The following is an 18,435-nucleotide window of genomic DNA, read 5'->3' as shown; positions in this document are numbered from 1 at the left end:
CCCAGTTATGCCGGATAACCACCGACTGTTGAGTTGGTCATGGCCGTTAGGTCGTGAATAATTGGAACACACTCGAGTGATTGAAATAGCCGCGCCTAATTAATGGACATAATTGTGTGGCACGGTATGGGACTTGTTATAACAATTTGGCCTTATAATCGGAACCACTGTGATTAATTAATATATGATATGAGGTGTTCCAAATGGTTTGCACATGCTGCGTTTACATATGATATATGAGATATATTAATGTGCAGGGAGGTGCTGAGGCGAGATAAGTCTTATATGATGCGTGTTTAGGCTGCCTCTAGGTGAATTCTCATCCTAATCAGGGTTTAGGGTGTAGACTCGCTGAATATATCTCATCCTCGTCGTGGTTTAAATTTTTACAAGTTCTTAGATGGAGGTGCAACCTATCCGTTTTGAGTGGCTACGAGAGGCAGAGACCAAGCGTATCATTCTCCCTATCCATGGGTCTCCTTGGACCCGTGAGCCCGTCATTACCACCATTTGGGTCAATAAGGGCCTACCCAGTTGGTACCTCATCAATTCAAAGCGTGGTTCCATCATGGGTCTAACGGGGTTCGGGAGGGCCCTTTGGATGGTTTCAACGGGCCTACCGTCAATGCTGAGTATGAGATGGTGCTCGATCCTGTCATGGATATCGATATTATTGCAAATATCGCAACGAACTAGTTGCCCGAGGCTAAGGAGCCCGAAGTAGAGGTAGTTGACCCTCTAGACATCGACATCCCAAATGGTGTCATAGTAGACCCGAATCCTAAGTAGGTAGGGTCCGGGGTAGGGTTAGCCTAGTAGCTTCCTTTTGAGTCTAGACCTTTTTGTATATAAACCTAATGTGTTTATAAAGTGTGGTTTGTGTTAACTGGTTGTCCTACTTTCCTATCCCATACGTTTGATTGTTGTCTGAAGTTTATTAGTTCACTTTCGCATGTACATAAAATGATTGGGTCAGCGATGTGTCCTGGGAAATTCGCAATTCTATCGACCATCGAGGGATGTGTGCGCGCTCGGGATTCGAGGCGTGACATAAAAGGGGCTAAAGCCAAGAGAGGCACTCCCACTCTCCTTCATCGCCACAAATTGACGATAAGAGAGAGTTCCAAGAACTTGAAGAGATTTCGCATGAAATAATAGTCCATATTGTCTAGCATTGAATCCTCCTCGAAACTTTATACAAATTGGCCATACTGGAACTAGGACACTTCTATATCCACAATGCTAACAGTTTCAATGCGGCCACTCCAATATCACAAAAACTTATTCACTTTATTCAGCTAGTTTTGAGGATTATACAACTAAATTTTACACTGTGATACTAATAGAGAATTATGACGTCACCTTCTCTGGAATTTCAAGTGCCCTATACAGTACGCGAAAAGAGTTGCTAGAACAACAGGAAAGGCGACGAGGACAATCGCCACAACATACAATTGATCATGGTGAAATCCGAAATAATCCTTCAAGAAGGCCACCACAGTTTTAGTATCTCCAAATGCCGATATGTTCTTATCAATATCTCCATACTGCGAAGTTAGCATACCGTTAAGTGCCCATGATGTTGGACACGCATAGTACAACCAGATCCACCATTTTGGAATTCTCTGCCACAGTGATAGTAAAGAACTATTAATTCCCCAAGCACTAAATTTTGAGATGTAGGGAATAGTTTTAATTAGTAGTTGCTGATACATGCATAAGATATCTATATCTTGTAAGATTCATGAACTTCATAATTTGGTGCTCCACATATACAAAGAAAAGAAAAGGGACAAAATGTTTGTGCAAAGAGCTAAGAACAAAAAAAAAATTAGATAAAACTATGATGAATGACACAGATGGCTTACCGGTTTTGGGATTAAAAACCCAGCAAAAAGACTGAAATTTGCATTGAAGGCAGATTGTAGAATTGCAGCCACCGTGAAATTTGTTGTCAGGGACACGAGCAGCATTCCGAGGTAATTGTATGACAGCAATGAGCAGAACATGACATAGAAGTACCAGAAAATCTTGTATGCTGACCCAAAATAACCGATCATCGGATAGGTGATGATCACGAATATAATTGCTTGAGCTAGTACATATGGTATCTCAACAACAACCTGTGAAATCAGCATAGCACTACAATCTGATTAAATTGTTTTACTTCTTTTTATATGTCTTATAACATGTTGAGAATTTGGAATATTCAATTGAACTATATTTGTGCATCTGTTAAGAAGGTTGAATCCTAACTAACTACTACATTAACCAACTCAATCAGCTTCCAAGATTTCTATACCTGTGCTAGTGAAAAAGCCCATGAAGAGTACATCCCTGCAAATCTCTCACGATACATGACGGTCCGTTCCATAGCAATATACTGTAGTACTGATGAGCAATTGTTTACGCCCAAGAAGATAACGGCTATATACATCGAACCAATTGCATTGAATAAGTTCTGCTGGTTGTTTCTATCAACAAGAGGATATGGCGTCAGGAGATATTCCAGCCTCTTAACCATACCAGATCATAAAAAAAAATAATAATAATAATAAATAAATAAAATAAATGATTTTATATGACTGAATATATGCTAGTTAATTGTGCCAATCGATGCAATTTTTTATAACTGAAAAACCCAGCCAAACAATTGCCAGCCTAGAAGGTATGCACTTTGCTTTTACTTCTTCCTTGTTGAAGATCATTTCAATAAGCTTGTGCTCCAAAACTCCAGCAGACTCAAGTCTCAAATTAACCGAGAGGGATAGTTACTCACAATTTCTTCCCTTGCTTCCAGAACAGTACCCCTAACAGAAAAGACGCGGCAATTGTGTAAAGGATACGCATCAAGTTGTAAGGAGGAATTCTCCAATAGGACAAGCACTGCTTCCAGAGACATGACTTGAATTGTCCCCACCTGTTCTGCGAGAATTGGGAGGCGAAGTGCAAGTCACTACTACCGGGAGGTGGAGTGCTCCACTTGTTTACAAGTTCTTTGTTGGTCCTGGAAGCAAAAACAACAAAAGGTTGATCAAAATGGAGTTTGTCAATGGATCAATCAAACTTCACATCTGTTAACTGAGGAGATCGGAGCAGGAACACTGGTTAAGTCTGAAGACAACTAGAGACACTGGAAGGCAAGGTCAAGATACAGCAGACAAAGCTGTGGGTTATCATATATAGGGTGTTAGAATATTCAAATAATAACCACGCCTTCATCAAACAGCTAAAGCTTTTAGAACAATTAGCAGTTGTTCTACAAAATCTTACCTAGAATCACAGCTGGAGCTACTGAGTTCGAATCTTTCCAGGCCCCATTTGCCTCCCCAATTAAATTTCCACACTTAGTACTAGACAAAAAAGACTAGACTAACCATGTCTTCACCTAATGACTTAAGCTTCTCACACATGATATGGCTTATCAGCTCAGTCTAAAATCTTAAGACTCCAGGAGCTTATACAGCCTGAAGGAAAAGCCCAAAGAAACCATTGCCGTATGTTGACTATGATAGAAAATGGCAGGATATCATGTACCATCTCAGACAATTATCAAGCATGCACACTGTTATTGGGCACTCAATAGTAGTAGAGGATGAACTTACTCATATAATGTCGATTCTCTGTATATTAGAGCAAAATCAATCCCAAGTTCAGCTTCAGCTAAGGTAGAAGTCACTTCTAGCATCCATGTAGCTGCATTGCAGTCGCTCTTAATCTTTGGCACCCCTGGAATACTCTGTCCAACAGAAGTTGTTTATTGGAGCTATTAATTATTACCAGTTGTTTTGATAAGAATTATGTAGTCAAATTACAAGCAATGGAAGCAATTCTCAAATCTTTGTGTTAGGGCATCAAACTGACCTCGAAGTATTTTATAATTTTGCTTGAGTTATGTCCCAAGGGTCCTGAGTAAATCAGCCGTCCACCAGTTTTTAATAAAACCAACTGCTCAGAGAGAGAGAGAGAGAGAGATTAGGCCTTCCAATATCTAACCAGAAGTACTAAAATATTTTACACAAGAAATTACTGGCTAAGATGTGGCTTTTTTAAGAGTTTCTTCAATCAAAATGAAATGAAAAATACGATTCTGCTCATAGTGATTTAAGAGCTACCATTATTTAATGAAATTAAAAAAAAAAAAATCTGCTCTAGTGATTCGATACTGTTATCTTCACTTGTGATCCATATGAAACCTATTCATCTAATCGTTCTAGCATGCTGGAAGAAAGCCAACTAATGAATAGTGTGTGTGTGTGTGTGTATACATATATAGATTAACACGCTTTACCTCATCAAAAGCCTCAAATATGTCAATGCTGGGTTGGTGGATGGTGCAAACTATTGTTCTTCCCGTATCAACTATGTTCTTCACTGCTCGCATGACAATCGCAGCAGCTCTAGCATCAAGTCCTGTTGTAGGCTCATCCATAAAGATTATGGAAGGATTTGCAACAAGCTCTACAGAGATTGTGAGTCGTTTTCGTTGCTCTGTGGATAGACCACTAATGCCAGGTATGCCCACTAAAGAATCTTTTATTCCATCAAGCTCGATTGTCTCCAAGACTTCATTAACAAATTCCTACACGGGCAATTCATGATTGTCCTGATGGTAGCTCAACAAAGCAAATTATCAGAAGCCAGGACTGTAATCTTACCATTTTACGTTTTGAGTCAATCTGAGGATCCAAACGAAGCCATGCGGAAAATATGACAGATTCTTCCACTGTGATTTGTGCGGTATGTATGTCTGTTTGCTCACAGTAACCGGAGATTCTTGCAAATGTTTCTTGAACCTTGGGATAACCACCGACTTTTATTTCTCCTTCAATATAGCCGGTAGTTTTTCTCCCACAAAGGACATCCATAAGAGTAGTTTTCCCAGCTCCGCTCACACCCATCAACGCGGTAAGAATACCAGGTCTGAATGCGCCTATGATATCAGAGAGAAGTTGCAGTCTTTTCTGTGCAAATCCTCGTTCTCTCATTTCCTGAGAAACTCGAAAGGGAGAATGTAGTGAGAAGAGACATCATCATTTATTGGATCTGAAAGGTTCAATCTTGCAACTTCAGGAGGAAAGAGGAGTTCCAGGTTACCACAGGGGTGTCTATGTAGTACTGCAGATTGTTAAAAACGAGCGTCAACGGTGTGAAAGGTAACACCATCCTGCCTGTTTGAAATAAAGAAGCTGGTTTAATAATTTTAAAGGAACATCAAAAATAATAATTGCGTGACTATAATTGGGCGAGGAAGAATTTCGGACTCGACCATTTTTTGTTTGCATAGGTTCAGCAGCAACTTTCTTTGTCTCTTCATGCTTTATGCTGTCATGAGAATCTTCAGTTTCACGACTATGCAAGTACTTCTCACGTGAAATGATAGCACGTGATGATCCTGGAGCTGTAAGTTTTAAAGTGATTCATGAACACCCTTGGCACTATTGCTGCAAAAGTGAGGTCCAGATGCAGAAATGAACTTACGCTTCAAGAAACTTAAGGCCAAAGTGAAACCGATGTTGAACACTAAAGTAGATCCCAATAAGGCACCGATTGATACCCAAAAGAAATACCCATCAAAGTTTAGTCCTCGGCTTTCAAGGGTCGCACTCCCTACTGTAGTGTTTGATGACAATATCTGTGAATATACGTTTAACAGTAAGAACTAATCCCTTGCATAAAAAGATGAAGAGAAAGTTAGTTAAATCAATGATTCATTTAAGCAAAAACAAGTTAAAATGCATGGAGAAATGCAGAGGATGTTAGTTTTCCTATGGATTACAAAATTGTACCCACTTTTGAGGATATTTTGTTTTCTGAAAGAATACGAGTACCCAAATACTTGTCTCGTGGATATTATCATTAATCCAGTAATTGTGTTGTATCGAAGTCAAGTAACTGGAAGCTATAACATCAAGAGATGCACTGATCTTAGGAAAAAAGGTAGCACAGAGAAATTACAAGAATGAGACCATAGGACATAAAGATTGTCAACATCTTTTGTTAAGTGAAGCCCTCAGATTTATAAACAGATGGACTTGTGTCTTGCCCGCATACTCAGAGCACCACAAACAAAAGAACATTGAAATAGCCAAGCCAGTTTAGCTAACCAAGAGTGCTAGCATGTCAAAATACTTTCCTAGATAAAAGTGCTTAAGCACTTCTGCAACTTAAGGAACTACAGGAGCCAAATACTTGTTCTCACTTCTACAAGGCCCTCACCTTTTGCCATCGTGGAGCATCAAGTTCATTGACAGAAAGTCCAATTTCTCCATATGTTATTGGAGAGACCCAGAAACCCCACTTCAACCAAGCAGGCATAGAGGCTGCAGCGACAAAGTGAAATATTAAGCCACACTTATTCATCCAAGATCAAACAAATAGAAATTCTACCATCCTTACGTTCCGGGATGATGAAACCACCAAATAGCATCAAAATCTGTAATGCAACACTACCAGCTAAGGTGGAGGCAACCATAGTTTGAAAGATTGAGGCAAGAAAACGGAACAAGGATACTGAGGACAAGTGCACAGAGAAAAGAAGTAATAGTTGGCGGAAGAACCTGCATAAATAAGCAGAAAACAATAGAAGCACTGGCTTACTTGTAAAAGGTAGTAAAACTTACAGATGATATTGAAATGTAAAAGAAGGTTATGGAGGTGAGGTAATGAAAGGTCCTAAACTGAAGAACTCTCACGTTAAGACTTACCTCCTACTTCAGGACTGTATCCAATCACATAATATGTGAGAGATGTCCAAACCACAGATTCCAGCAGTGAAAGAGGAAGTTTCAGTATAGATGCTGGAATTGCATAAGCCCAAGCAGGGTAAAAGTACAGCTCCTTTTGTTTATAGAAGGCTTCTAGCCTTGAAACGGTCATTGCTAATTCCGGAAATCCATCAATGAGGAGTATGGCTAGCGCATAATACAGAGAGCCCATATAGTAGTTGGCATGAAAAACATCTATTCCCATCCGAGTCCGCAAGAATACAGTCATCGTGATAAATGCAATGAAAATGAGCTGTATGATGCAATGGCAATAATCAACTTCCAAGGTCCTTTTTGAAATTAGAATCAGGGAGATAGATTAAAAATTAGATTATAATAGGCATGAACGTTGAAAGTGATATACATCATAAAAGCTGCTAGAGATGTATGAGAGTTTAGTTTGACCTGTACTGATTTGAAAACATAGATGAAAGAATTTCTCCTCATGAGAAGAAGTTCCCTCGCTGTGCATGCTCTCAGAAGTTCCAATCTGGACAGAGAGTATACATTAAAAGAAACAGCATTTTTGTGGATTTTGGACCTATCAAATGTGTCTGAAAGCTCCTGATCTAGCTTCATCCCACAATAAGATTCCTTGAACTTTTTACAGAACATATTGACTGACATATAGCTATACGGTAGCTCAGGACGCTGCCAATATTGTGCTTGGTCTTTTCTTGATATAACCTGCATATCAGCAGGCAACGTAATTAATGATCGACCAAGGTAGCTAACTTGCAGTGCACAATCTGCTGAGTGTTTGCTACCTCTTGGAGGAAATGGGCAACCCCTTTTCTTTCAGGACACCTGAATCCACAGTCCTCAAAAAACTTTAGAGCTTGGTCACAAGGGCCTTGGTAGACGATTTTCCCTTCAGCCATCAGAATAAGGTCATCAAACAGATCAAATGTTTCTGGGGCAGGCTGAAGAAGCGAAACCAGTATAGTGGCATCTGTCAAATGTGCTAGTTGCTGAAGACAAGAAACAATCTGAAAGGCCGTTGAACTGTCCAAGCCGTTCGTTATCTCGTCCATGAATAGAGCTTTATTTGGGCCAACAATCATCTCCGCTGTACAATTTTTACCAGAAAGTTGACTTCTCAGATAAGATTTTGGAAATTTAAGTAGCCAAGCTTGGAAATGATAGTAAAACATTTTTCACTTCAATCACATAGAATTTTATTCTCAATGAGATTTGCTGCATTCTGTGTTTCTACTACCTGTAGTCAATCTTTTCTTTTGACCACCTGAGATTCCTCTTCTCATGGGATTTCCAACCAACGTGTCTGCACAGATATCCAGCCCTAGGATCTGCAAAGAAGTTGAAGAAATAAAGACGGAAGTTTCTGCTTAAATATTTGATTTACAGCAAATTAATTAACTGTCGACTCAGTCAAAAGAGCTTACTTTTAAAATATAGTCCGTCTGAAGAGTTCTTTTAAGTCCTTTGAGAGCAATTGCCTGGTAAACGAGACATGATTATTGTGGACAAAAGTTCTAGAAGTGGCCAATATTTCCTTTTATCATAACGAGCTCACATTGGATTGGTTGGACACATGAAGTACTCCCATCAATTCAATAGATCAAGTGAGACACAAGCCCAAGACTGGGTCGGTGGCCCCAACATGGTTCGTTTGAACAAGTTGTGTGGGGACTCAAACCTGTGTTTTTCGCCTATGCTACGCACACTATTCCGTCCCTTAAGCCTATGCCATGGTCTTAACGAGTGGAGAGTATTTGGCCGATGGGAGCATATTTGTCCATTTCCTTTATTATTTTATGCGTGGAAACAATAATGGTGATATTGTAGTTTTGGCCTCTTGGCTTCATTATAAATAGATGGCTTGGAGTCACGTTTACCTAATCAAGCATTCATTTCAATTTTTTTTTTCTCTCGACATAATATCAAAGCTAGTGCTATTTCTTTCGTAAATGTGTGTGGTCAAATTCGACGTGAATATGCATAGACCTAAATACTCTTTTTATTCATGTAGTCTCCTCCACCTAACGGCTTAAGCTTTTGAGTTGGACTTTTTAACTTGTTATTTATGTTTCAGTGGAATCTGTGACTATTAACTGCACTAGTTGCACCACACTCAAAGTAGAACTTCTAGTAACCTGGCTAAGAAACAATCTAATGCAAATGTTACATCCCAGCCATCCCAGTTTTCAAAGATTGTTTCCTCGGCGGAGAAGGAATAGAAGAGCGCAGAAACTCACTGTTACCCCCCACTTAACTGTTGAAATTACATTTTAATGCAGAAAAATCAGTTTATATCCTCTTTTATATGATACAGCACAAAAGTCCGAATTTGTCTTCCAGAAAAACAACCAAACTATGATTTACAGCTCTTCGCCTTCTAGGAATAATTCAATGCTGAGATTCGAATCGGCTTTTTTCCAGTAACAAAACAGGAGACTCACATTGTACCTTATAATGGGTAGAGAGAAAAAAGTTCGAGATTGTCACTAAGGTACCTTCATGTAAGTATCTGTATCAGGATCTGGAACAATTCCTGCTTCCTTCTCCCTTCTGCTGATCTCCATCATGATATCTTAGCAACCAGAAAAACCAAGAAGACCATCATTTAACACAGATTCCAAGTGACAGATCCAAAACCACTTTGAAGGATGTTAGGGGTACAGAGGTAAATTGGTCTTTAGGACTTTTAGGGTTTATTTTGATGTATATATATTAAACTTAATTGAATAATACTAAATCAGTTTTTTATTCAAATGGTATTAAAGCCGAGGGCTTAACCCTAATCGACGTAGCAGTCACTTGCTGCTGTCGACTCACCGGAACAGTCGGCTGTCACTGCTGCCAGTGCGGCTTGTCACTGTCAAGTGTCTCTCTCTCTTTCTCTTGCTTCCTGGCATGACCACTTTCTCACGCGACTCCTTTCTCAAACTTTCCCTGAGTGCAGCTCTTTGGCGCAGCTTGCCCGGCTCGGGCAGCTAGCGCAGCTCCATCGTGTGATTCACGCGGCGTGCTAAGTCGCTAATTTTGGTTGCACGGCCCCATCAAGTGGCTCACAGGCTTGCTGGGTCGCTGGTTTTGGTGGCTGACCCACTGAATTCGCATGAGGACTTGACAATGCCATCAGGTATAACGCAAAGCACAGGCGCTGCACCAAGGTTGGATTATGAGGTATTTTCGTGGGAGAAGATGCGATCTTTTTTAAGTGAATTGGGTTTTGGGATGAGCTATTTTGGGGGTACAGATATTTCCCTTTGTGACTGAAAGGAGAAATTCTTTTTTGTCCCTTTACATTGATTTTCTGTAGTTTCTATGGTCTGTGTTGCTTCGTTTTTGATGGCTGGGAAGTTGACTGACCATTTTCTGATTATAAATTTGTTAAAATGAGGGTCTGTGAATTAGTGGCAGTCTCTATTACTTTCTGTGGGTTGTGGAGATTTTGTGTGGTAATATTGGGTTATTGAGTTACTAAGACTGAGTTGTTTGAAGGAAACGAGGTTGGAATTTTCTTATTATTTGGAAAATGGGCAATTCCTCAAATAGTATAGTTGAAGTTGATCTTGAGAAGAATAGTGCTGTGATGACTAAGGTGATTTCCTTTTCGTCTAATCGAATTACTGATAAGAAGCTTGAGGGTAGTGTTAACTTTCATCAATGGAAGAAAATCGTGAAGCTTACTTTGACAGGCAGAAATCAACATAGACACTTAACTGAGTCTAAGCTTAGGGATGATGTAACTTGGAATGTTGTCAATGCACGTATTCTTGGTCAAATGCTAAATTTCATGGAGAGTAATGTAGTTGATCTGGTAACTCATATTGATATAGTCAAAGAACTGTGGGAGTATTTGAATGTGTTATATTTTGACAAAAATAACTTGTAACGGATTAATGAGCTATCTTAGGAATTTTATCGATATGAAAGGAATGGGCGTTCTATTATGCAATACTTTGCAGACTTTAAGAGAATGTATGAAGTGTTGAATGATGTTCGTCATATTTCGGCCGATGTTCAACAAATGCAATGTCAAAGAGAACGATTGGCTGTAATGGGATTCTTAGGAGGCCTTGATTCTAAATATGAAACTGTTATGTCTCAAATTCTTGAAGGAGAGAATATTGCATCACTCACAGATATGTTTGCTCGAATTCTTCGAGTGTCTTGTGAGACTTCTTAGGATACTACATCTATGATAAGTAGTTCAACTCTTGTGTCCCAGACTCAAATTGGTAGTGGTAATAGGAGTGATGGAGGAAATCGTGGAGGATATGGTGGGCGTGGTGGCCGAGGTGGAAGCTGAGGCATAGGAACAAGGAGAGGTTAAGGCCAACGGCATCTCTATGGACAATCCCACATGTCTACTTATAACTTAGGGGCTACACGAACTTGTTATTACTGTGGCAAACCTGGTCATATCCAGATATTTTGTTACAAGTTACATGGGAGATCAGGGCAACAACACCAGTTCACAAATATAGATTTTAATACTGACTCTCCTCCATAGTCTTCTGAAAGCAAGGTAGTGGTTATGTCCGATGAGGAATATGCCCGATACAACCAATTTCAGATCTCAGAGCCTACTTCTTCTACTGCTACTTTGGTATAGACATATAATGCTACTACATGTCTTTCAACTGCTTCTCGCCCTTGGATCATTGATTCGAGGGTTCCAACCACATGTCATGTCTTTTAGATATATTTTCTTCTCTTTCTCCATCTTCGTCCATAATTACCCTAGCCAATGGATCATCTACACATGTTAAGGGGATTGGCATAGTTCATCCAACTCCTTCATTACCGTTGTTCTCAGTGTTTTATCTCCCACAATTTCTATTTAACCTCATGTCTATTAGTAAATTAAATAAAAACTTTCAATGTTCAATAACATTTTATCCTGATTCTTGTGTTTTTCAGGATCTAGCTATGAAGAGGACGATTGGTAGAGGACATGAGGCAAGGGGACTATATGTACTTGAAGATGCACCTTCAATTGCTTGCTCAAGTGTTGCATCCTTACATCAGATTCATTGTCTTCTTGGTCATCCCTCTCTAAGTAGTTTTCAAAAGTTAGATTCTAGTTTTCAATCTCTTTCTAGTCTAGAATACGAGTCATGCCAACTTGGCAAATTACATCGTATTAACCTCAAGTTATTAAACAAGCAACATCTCCTTTTTTGTTAGTTCATTTAGATATTTGGGGTCTATTTCATGTGGTTTCTAATTTGGGTTTTAGATATTTTGTTACTTTTGTTGATGACTACTCCAGAGTCATTTGGTTATATTTAATGAAAAATTGTTCAAAACTATTTTCTATTTTCCAAGCTTTTATATCTGAAATTTATACTCAATTTGGTGTGCATGTTAAAGTTATGCATTCTGATAATGCTAAGGATTACTTTTCTACTCATTTCTCTAATTTTATAACTCAACATGGTATGATCCATGAATCTTCCTATCCTAATACACCACAATAGAATGATTTTGCTAAAAGAAAGAATAGACATTTATTGGAAGTTATTAGATCAATGTTATTTGATATGAAGGTCCCCAAAATCTTTTGGTTTGATGCTGTTCTAATTGCATGCTATCTCATTAATCGCATGTGTTCTTTTGTTTTGCAAGGTGGTATTCCATTTTTACTCCATTTCCCAATGAGCCACTATTTGTCCTACCACCTTGTATTTTTTGTTGTGTCTATTTTATTTGTGATCATCGACCTGGAGTATCAAAACTTGATCCCAAGGCTATGTTTATAGGTTATTCCCGTACTCAAAAGTGATATCGTTGTTATTCTCCATTACTGAAAAAATATTTTATAACAACCGGTGTTATATTTTTTGAATCAGCTTCTTATCATGATGTTTCAACTACTGTGTTTGAATTGGATGAAGACTCTTATGTGACCACCATTCGGTCAACAATTCCAACTGTCTCACCAAAATACACAGGAACCACCTCCTCTTTAGCTTTATACTCGACATCCTCGAGTAGCTGCTACTCCCCCTACTCATCCTATCACTACCACGTCATCTTCTACTCAGATCCGACATTAGCCGACCCTCCTCTTGCATTTGATCTTGATCTTCTTATTGCTCATCGCAAAGGTACATGTACTTGTACTCAACATTCTATTGCAAATTTTATTTCACTCTTCTTTGTCACCTACTTTTCAAGCCTTTTTATGTACAGTTGAACAATATCCAGTTCCCAAGTCTGTTGCTGAGGCATTGCAAAGTTTTGGCCGGAGGACATCAATGTAAAAAGAATTAAAGGCTTTTGAGATTAATCAAACTTGGGACTTAGTGCCACTTCCTCTAGACAAAACTGCTATTAGCTGTCGATGGGTATATGTTGTAAAAGTCAATCCCGATGGTTCTCTTGCTTGTTTAAAAGCAAGACTTGTTGCCAAAGGGTATGCTCAGGTGTATGGGATTGATTATCTAGACACATTTTCTCCTGTTATCAAACTTACTTCCGTTTGTATTTTGATTTCTCTTACGGCAACATATAACTGGCCTTTATTTTAGCTTGATGTCAAGAATACTTTCTTGCATGGTACTCTTCATGAAGAGGTTTATATGGAGCAACCTCTGGGGTTTATTGCTCAAGGAGAGTTTGGACTGGTTTGCAAATTTAAAAAGTCTTTACATGGTTTGAAGCAATCCCCATAGGCATGGTTTGGAAGATGTGGAAATGATCATTCTTTCTTCTATAAACATTCAAGGGGAGGTAAACTGTTTTTGATTGTGTATGTTGATGATATTATCATCACGGAGATAACTTGATTGGTATAGCTAAACTCAAGACATATCTTCATCAACAATTTCAAACTAAGGACTTAGGAAAATAAAAATATTTTCTAAGAATTGAGGTGGCATAGTCACAAAAAGGTATTGTTTTGTTACAATGAAAATATGTTTTAGATTTGCTCACTAAAATAGGTATGTTGGGATCAAAGCCTTTTGATTCACTCATGGAACAAAGAGTTAAATTGGTTGTTGAGGGAGAAGAGATTCTTAATAATCATGAGAGATATAGAAGACCGATAGGTAAGCTGAATTATCTCACAGTTACTTGACCAGACATTGCTTTTCCTATTAGCGTGGTAAGCTAGTTTTTGTCTTCCTCTTGTACATCTCACTGGGATGCAGTTATTAAGATATTGAGGTATTTGAAGAAAGCTCCGAGGAAAGGAATTGTCTACCAAAACCATGGTCATAGCAGGGTTGTAGGATTCTCTGATGCTGATTGGGTAGGATCTCTAGATGATAGGAGATCAACTACTAGATATTGTACCATCTAATATCATGGAAGAGTAAGAAATAGAGTGTTGTTGCTCACTCCAGTGCTGAATCAGAAGATAGAGCCATGGCACAAGTGACATGTGAATTAGTGTGAATAACAGTTATTCACTGAATTAGGCTAAAGATTCAATACCCATGACTCTATGGTGCAATAATAAAGCTGCATGTTTCATGAGAGAACAAAACACATTGAGGTTGACTGTCATTTTATCCAAGAGAAGTTGCAAAGTGGAGTGATCCTTCCCAATCATATTCAAACAGGTGAACAACTTCCAAACATCTTTACTAAATCTTTGAGTAATGGGAGGATAGAACATATTTGTAACAAGCTAGGCATGATTAATATCGATGCTCCAGCTTGAGGGAGAGTGTTAGGAGTACAAAGGGTAAATTGGTCTTTAGGACTTTTAGGGTTTATTTTGATGTATATATATTAAACTTAATTGAATAATACTAAATCAGATTATTCTTCACAAAGGATATTCACCTTCTCGGCTTCCAACACCCTGACAACGGGCAGAGAAGTCCAGTGTTTCCCTCACGGTCATTTCTGGAATGTGCAGATCATATTGGCTTATGTAAGCAGACGTTTTTTGCGGGATGAACTTGTCAAGCTTGTGGCCATTATATGATATTTCTCCAGTGACCTGTCAGATAAGAGAGGGAAAAGGAGAGAATATTAAACTCAAAGACAGATTAATAAGACTTTCCAGATGCTTTGACAGTACTCAATTCGCTTAGTTCGAACTTCAAGTTCTGTGCAATTAACCATAGACTAGAGAATAGTTCTGTTCCAATTAGCTACAAAATGCATAGAAGACAAATGCACACAATATTATCTCTCACTTCTCAGCACCCTCCAAGCACTTTCATCAAATAGGATAGCACAATATGCCTCAGCGTTGACTTCAAGAAAATTCGCTGAGTCCATGTCTGCTAGGATGCTGATGTTGATTTTTTATATAAAGAAGAACTTGGATGAGCATGCGTTCCCTTGAGCATGATTCTGTCTCAGTTTACATGTCATTTGTAAACCATACATGCCGTAAGTTGGTATTGCCTTTAAGCCTAGTGCAGTTTGAGATAGAAGTTCTTAAGCATAGAGCGAGCATAAAACCTTGAGTGATTTGCTTAGAATCCCTGAAAGAGCCTTTAGAAAGGAAGTTTTCCCACATCCAGGCGGTCCAAGCAGTAGAGTCATTCTGTGGCAAGAAAAGGCACAATGAATATTATGTACTCTTCTATCATCAAGCTTGTGCTGCTCTCTTAAAACTGTTAGGACAATAATCTTCTTGAATTGCAGGTGTAATAATGAGATTGGCAATACGTCAGATAACCATTCCCATTAAAAGGTAGGTTATGCTAGCAAGCTTCTCAAACTTCATAAAACTTTTCACTGTGGGCAAATATGGTGCGAATTGCCAAAGTTTGGCGCTGCTCTCAAATATAAAGAATCAGCCAATGCTCACAAACATCATCACTTGCTACGAAGTGGGTAATGAGGTTATGCTCAAGTTTGGAAAAGTTCATTGTAAAAGCTAAGTAATTAGCCTTTTACAACCTATATCGAGTCTGGATATTAATTTGAGTGTAGGTGATGCAAACAATTGCAGCTAGAAGTGAATGAAATAGGCTCTTTTTTTTTCGGTAACCGATGACTCCACCATGGGCCCCCCGTGCCCGAACAGCATCAAAGGACCGGGCCCCTATATCTCGAGGGAGACTAGCACAAGACTCCACCACCATGGCCCCCCACTTGAGACGCTAGCAATTGAAGATTCGAACTTGCAACCTTGGCGATGAGGAGCAAGCCTTGAACCATCAGCCAGCCGCTTACTAGTGGATGAAGTGAATGAAATAGTTGAAGACACTAAGACTGCCTAAAGACGAAGGGTGAGGCACAATTTCCCAGAGATGATGGGATTGGAAGAGCTGTAACAGGATAACAAACCTTCCAGGCTTTATAATTCCACCGACATCCTTAATGATGTTTATTTTGGCCTTACGTGACTCTGAACCTGGCATTGCAGGAATACCCTGGACAAAATGTTAAATTTACTTGAATTAATAAATTGCTAGGAAGCACCAACCATTTAAGGTAAATTGACATGATGCCAAAAACATCCGTTGAAATTTTTCTGCAACACACAAAACGGTGAGGAGTAGTTCAGTCTTATGACAGACTAAAGTATTACAGGATGAGTGTTACAGCAGCAGAAGGATGAAAGAATGGGCATGGGAACAAAAAAGCAGTGTTGGCAAATCAGAACATAGAGATGTACATGGTTTTGCCGCACTTCCAAAATAGAGCCTCTAATTGGCAATAGTATATTTGAACAAACGCGAGTTATCGTTAACACCTAATCTCTTCAAGAAGGACAAGCTCCTTCTTAGCCTGATTTTTTTCTCAAAAAATAAAAGAACGAACATGCATCTATACACAAAGAAAAACCAAATTCAAGATGACAGGAGTTAAAGAACTTGCAATTATTTTGCCGATGGCATAGAAATACATGTTGGAAAGCAGTTCACACGAAATAAATTCAATCTTTAATATTTAGCCACCTGTTCAACAATGGGGAAAGGCAAGAATTCCTACAATCTACTCCACAAGAAAGATACTTACAGTAGTACTGTAATCGACCCAAAAAAAAAAAAAAAGTACTCACAGGAAGCATGCTCTTTAGGGAATTCCAGAGAGTAGGCAGGGGCTTTCCTTGAACTATCTCACAATCTGCTTCAATACATAAATTCAGATATCTCACTTCTATGGTGGGCAATTTGACACCAACCCTGTGGAAGACAGTTTGACAGCAATTATTTCCTTACTACATGAAAAATAACACCCACGGGATGAGTTTGAGGAAGTAAACGAGGAAAGAAAAAAGCAAGAAGGAAGCAAAACCTCATTCAAATAAGTTGGCCAACATGGGCAGGCATGGTGTGGCCTCTTACCAAGATCAAATGGAAGCATGTATATTGGAACGCATTTTATGAACAGAAGTGTTTTCATCTGTTAATGAACTTTTGGGGTCTCATGCTGCTTAGGTCTGCACAAATCTTTTATGCTGCCACAGGTTTAATGTATCTAGGTAACTCCATAGCCATTCGACTTTCTGAATATAGATGCAACTCCCATTATCAAGAGGAGAAGAATTAGCTTACTTTTCTGTTCTGTCTCTGATCTTGCGCAACAAATTAAGGTTGTCATTCTCGACATGCCTGATGAGCTTCTCTACGAAAAAATGACGTTCCAATGCACCAAGCGTGGAAACATCAACCACTTTCTTTCCTTTATCATCAACTGCCCTTCCATCGATCTCACACTCAAACAGTGACGACCTCAACCGCTCAAAAGTTGGTAACCTCTCAATGGCAGCCCATTGGAGATCATATTCATCATTGGTATCATCTTTTGTTGTGCTTACAGCCGAAGTGCTTCGAAAACTCAATCCCTGAAGCCAAAATGATGATCCCAGGCTCCTTTCTAGCTCTGATAACTCATTGCTAATGGAATCTATACCATCTGATTCTGTTCCGATTAGCTCAGCCATATGTGAGAGTGTAGGCACAAATGTCAACTCTGAAGAAAAACTGGAATGCTATATATGCTTATACGTACATATAGACCAACGGTACTGGTATCAAATGAAGATAATTATGAATATGTATAGACCCACGGTACTGGTATCAAATGAAGATGAAGCAATCAAATACGTTATTCATAAGCTTGCTGCATGAGGAACATGGAACTGATAAAGTAACTCATTTTTGTGGCCGGCAGGGGTCAGTTAATCATTGCTGCGTGACGAACGTTGAACTGATAAAGAAACTCATTTTTTATGGCCGGCAGGGGTCAGTTAATCATTGCTGCACGAGGAACGTTGAACTGATAAAGTAACTCATTTTTTGTGGCCGGCAGGGGAAGTAAGAGATATGTCAGTTAATTAAGTTTATATAAGCCCGCAAACATCTGATTTGGCACAGTATGTTGCCTTTTCAAGTAACCGACAGTAGGAAGTTGACTTTCATATGCTTTCTCAAGTAACCAAAAGTAGGAAGTTGACTTCCATACTTTAGAAACCTGTCTTCTCACTCTTCCAATCATAGCATGAGACTACTGTGTAGTTTAGGCTGGTATATGGCGCATGCTTCTCTCTCACGTCTTATGTCTCTTCTCTTCCCTTGGTCAAATAGGCAATACTTTCCCAAATAATGAACCAAGGTCAAGATATCTAAGGCAATCCCTCTTTTGGAATGAATTAGCAACGTTCGACTTTGCTCATTAGCCTTCTCGTGAAAAAGTGAATATAGAAATAAAATAACTCAGGCATCAATATGATTCAATCGGTGTGATCTATTCATAAAACTGCATCACAAAAGAA

The 18,435-nt window shown here is 39.0% G+C and overlaps 1 protein-coding gene across 1 annotated transcript; it reads right to left on the bottom strand.

Annotated features, from left to right (window-relative positions):
* Positions 1-1,358: 1,358 nt before the first annotated feature.
* Positions 1,359-17,604, bottom strand: LOC104431364 (pleiotropic drug resistance protein 3). The gene is given in 24 exon segments (XM_039316695.1): positions 1,359-1,625; positions 1,869-2,123; positions 2,303-2,474; positions 2,780-3,007; positions 3,606-3,739; positions 3,865-3,948; positions 4,292-4,582; positions 4,659-4,991; positions 5,098-5,235; positions 5,301-5,401; positions 5,482-5,635; positions 6,220-6,323; positions 6,400-6,560; positions 6,704-7,020; positions 7,173-7,454; positions 7,535-7,836; positions 7,987-8,077; positions 8,174-8,227; positions 9,245-9,321; positions 14,538-14,697; positions 15,168-15,252; positions 16,002-16,087; positions 16,720-16,843; positions 17,216-17,604. Coding segments are annotated over 24 exon segments (4,389 nt in total).
* Between the last annotated feature and the right edge of the window lie 831 nt (positions 17,605-18,435).

Source organism: Eucalyptus grandis, chromosome 7 (assembly GCF_016545825.1).
Source record: "Eucalyptus grandis isolate ANBG69807.140 chromosome 7, ASM1654582v1, whole genome shotgun sequence".
NCBI classification, from domain to species: domain Eukaryota; kingdom Viridiplantae; phylum Streptophyta; class Magnoliopsida; order Myrtales; family Myrtaceae; genus Eucalyptus; species Eucalyptus grandis.
Note: the sequence above shows the minus strand (reverse complement) of the source record. Positions and strands in the feature narration are given on the sequence as shown.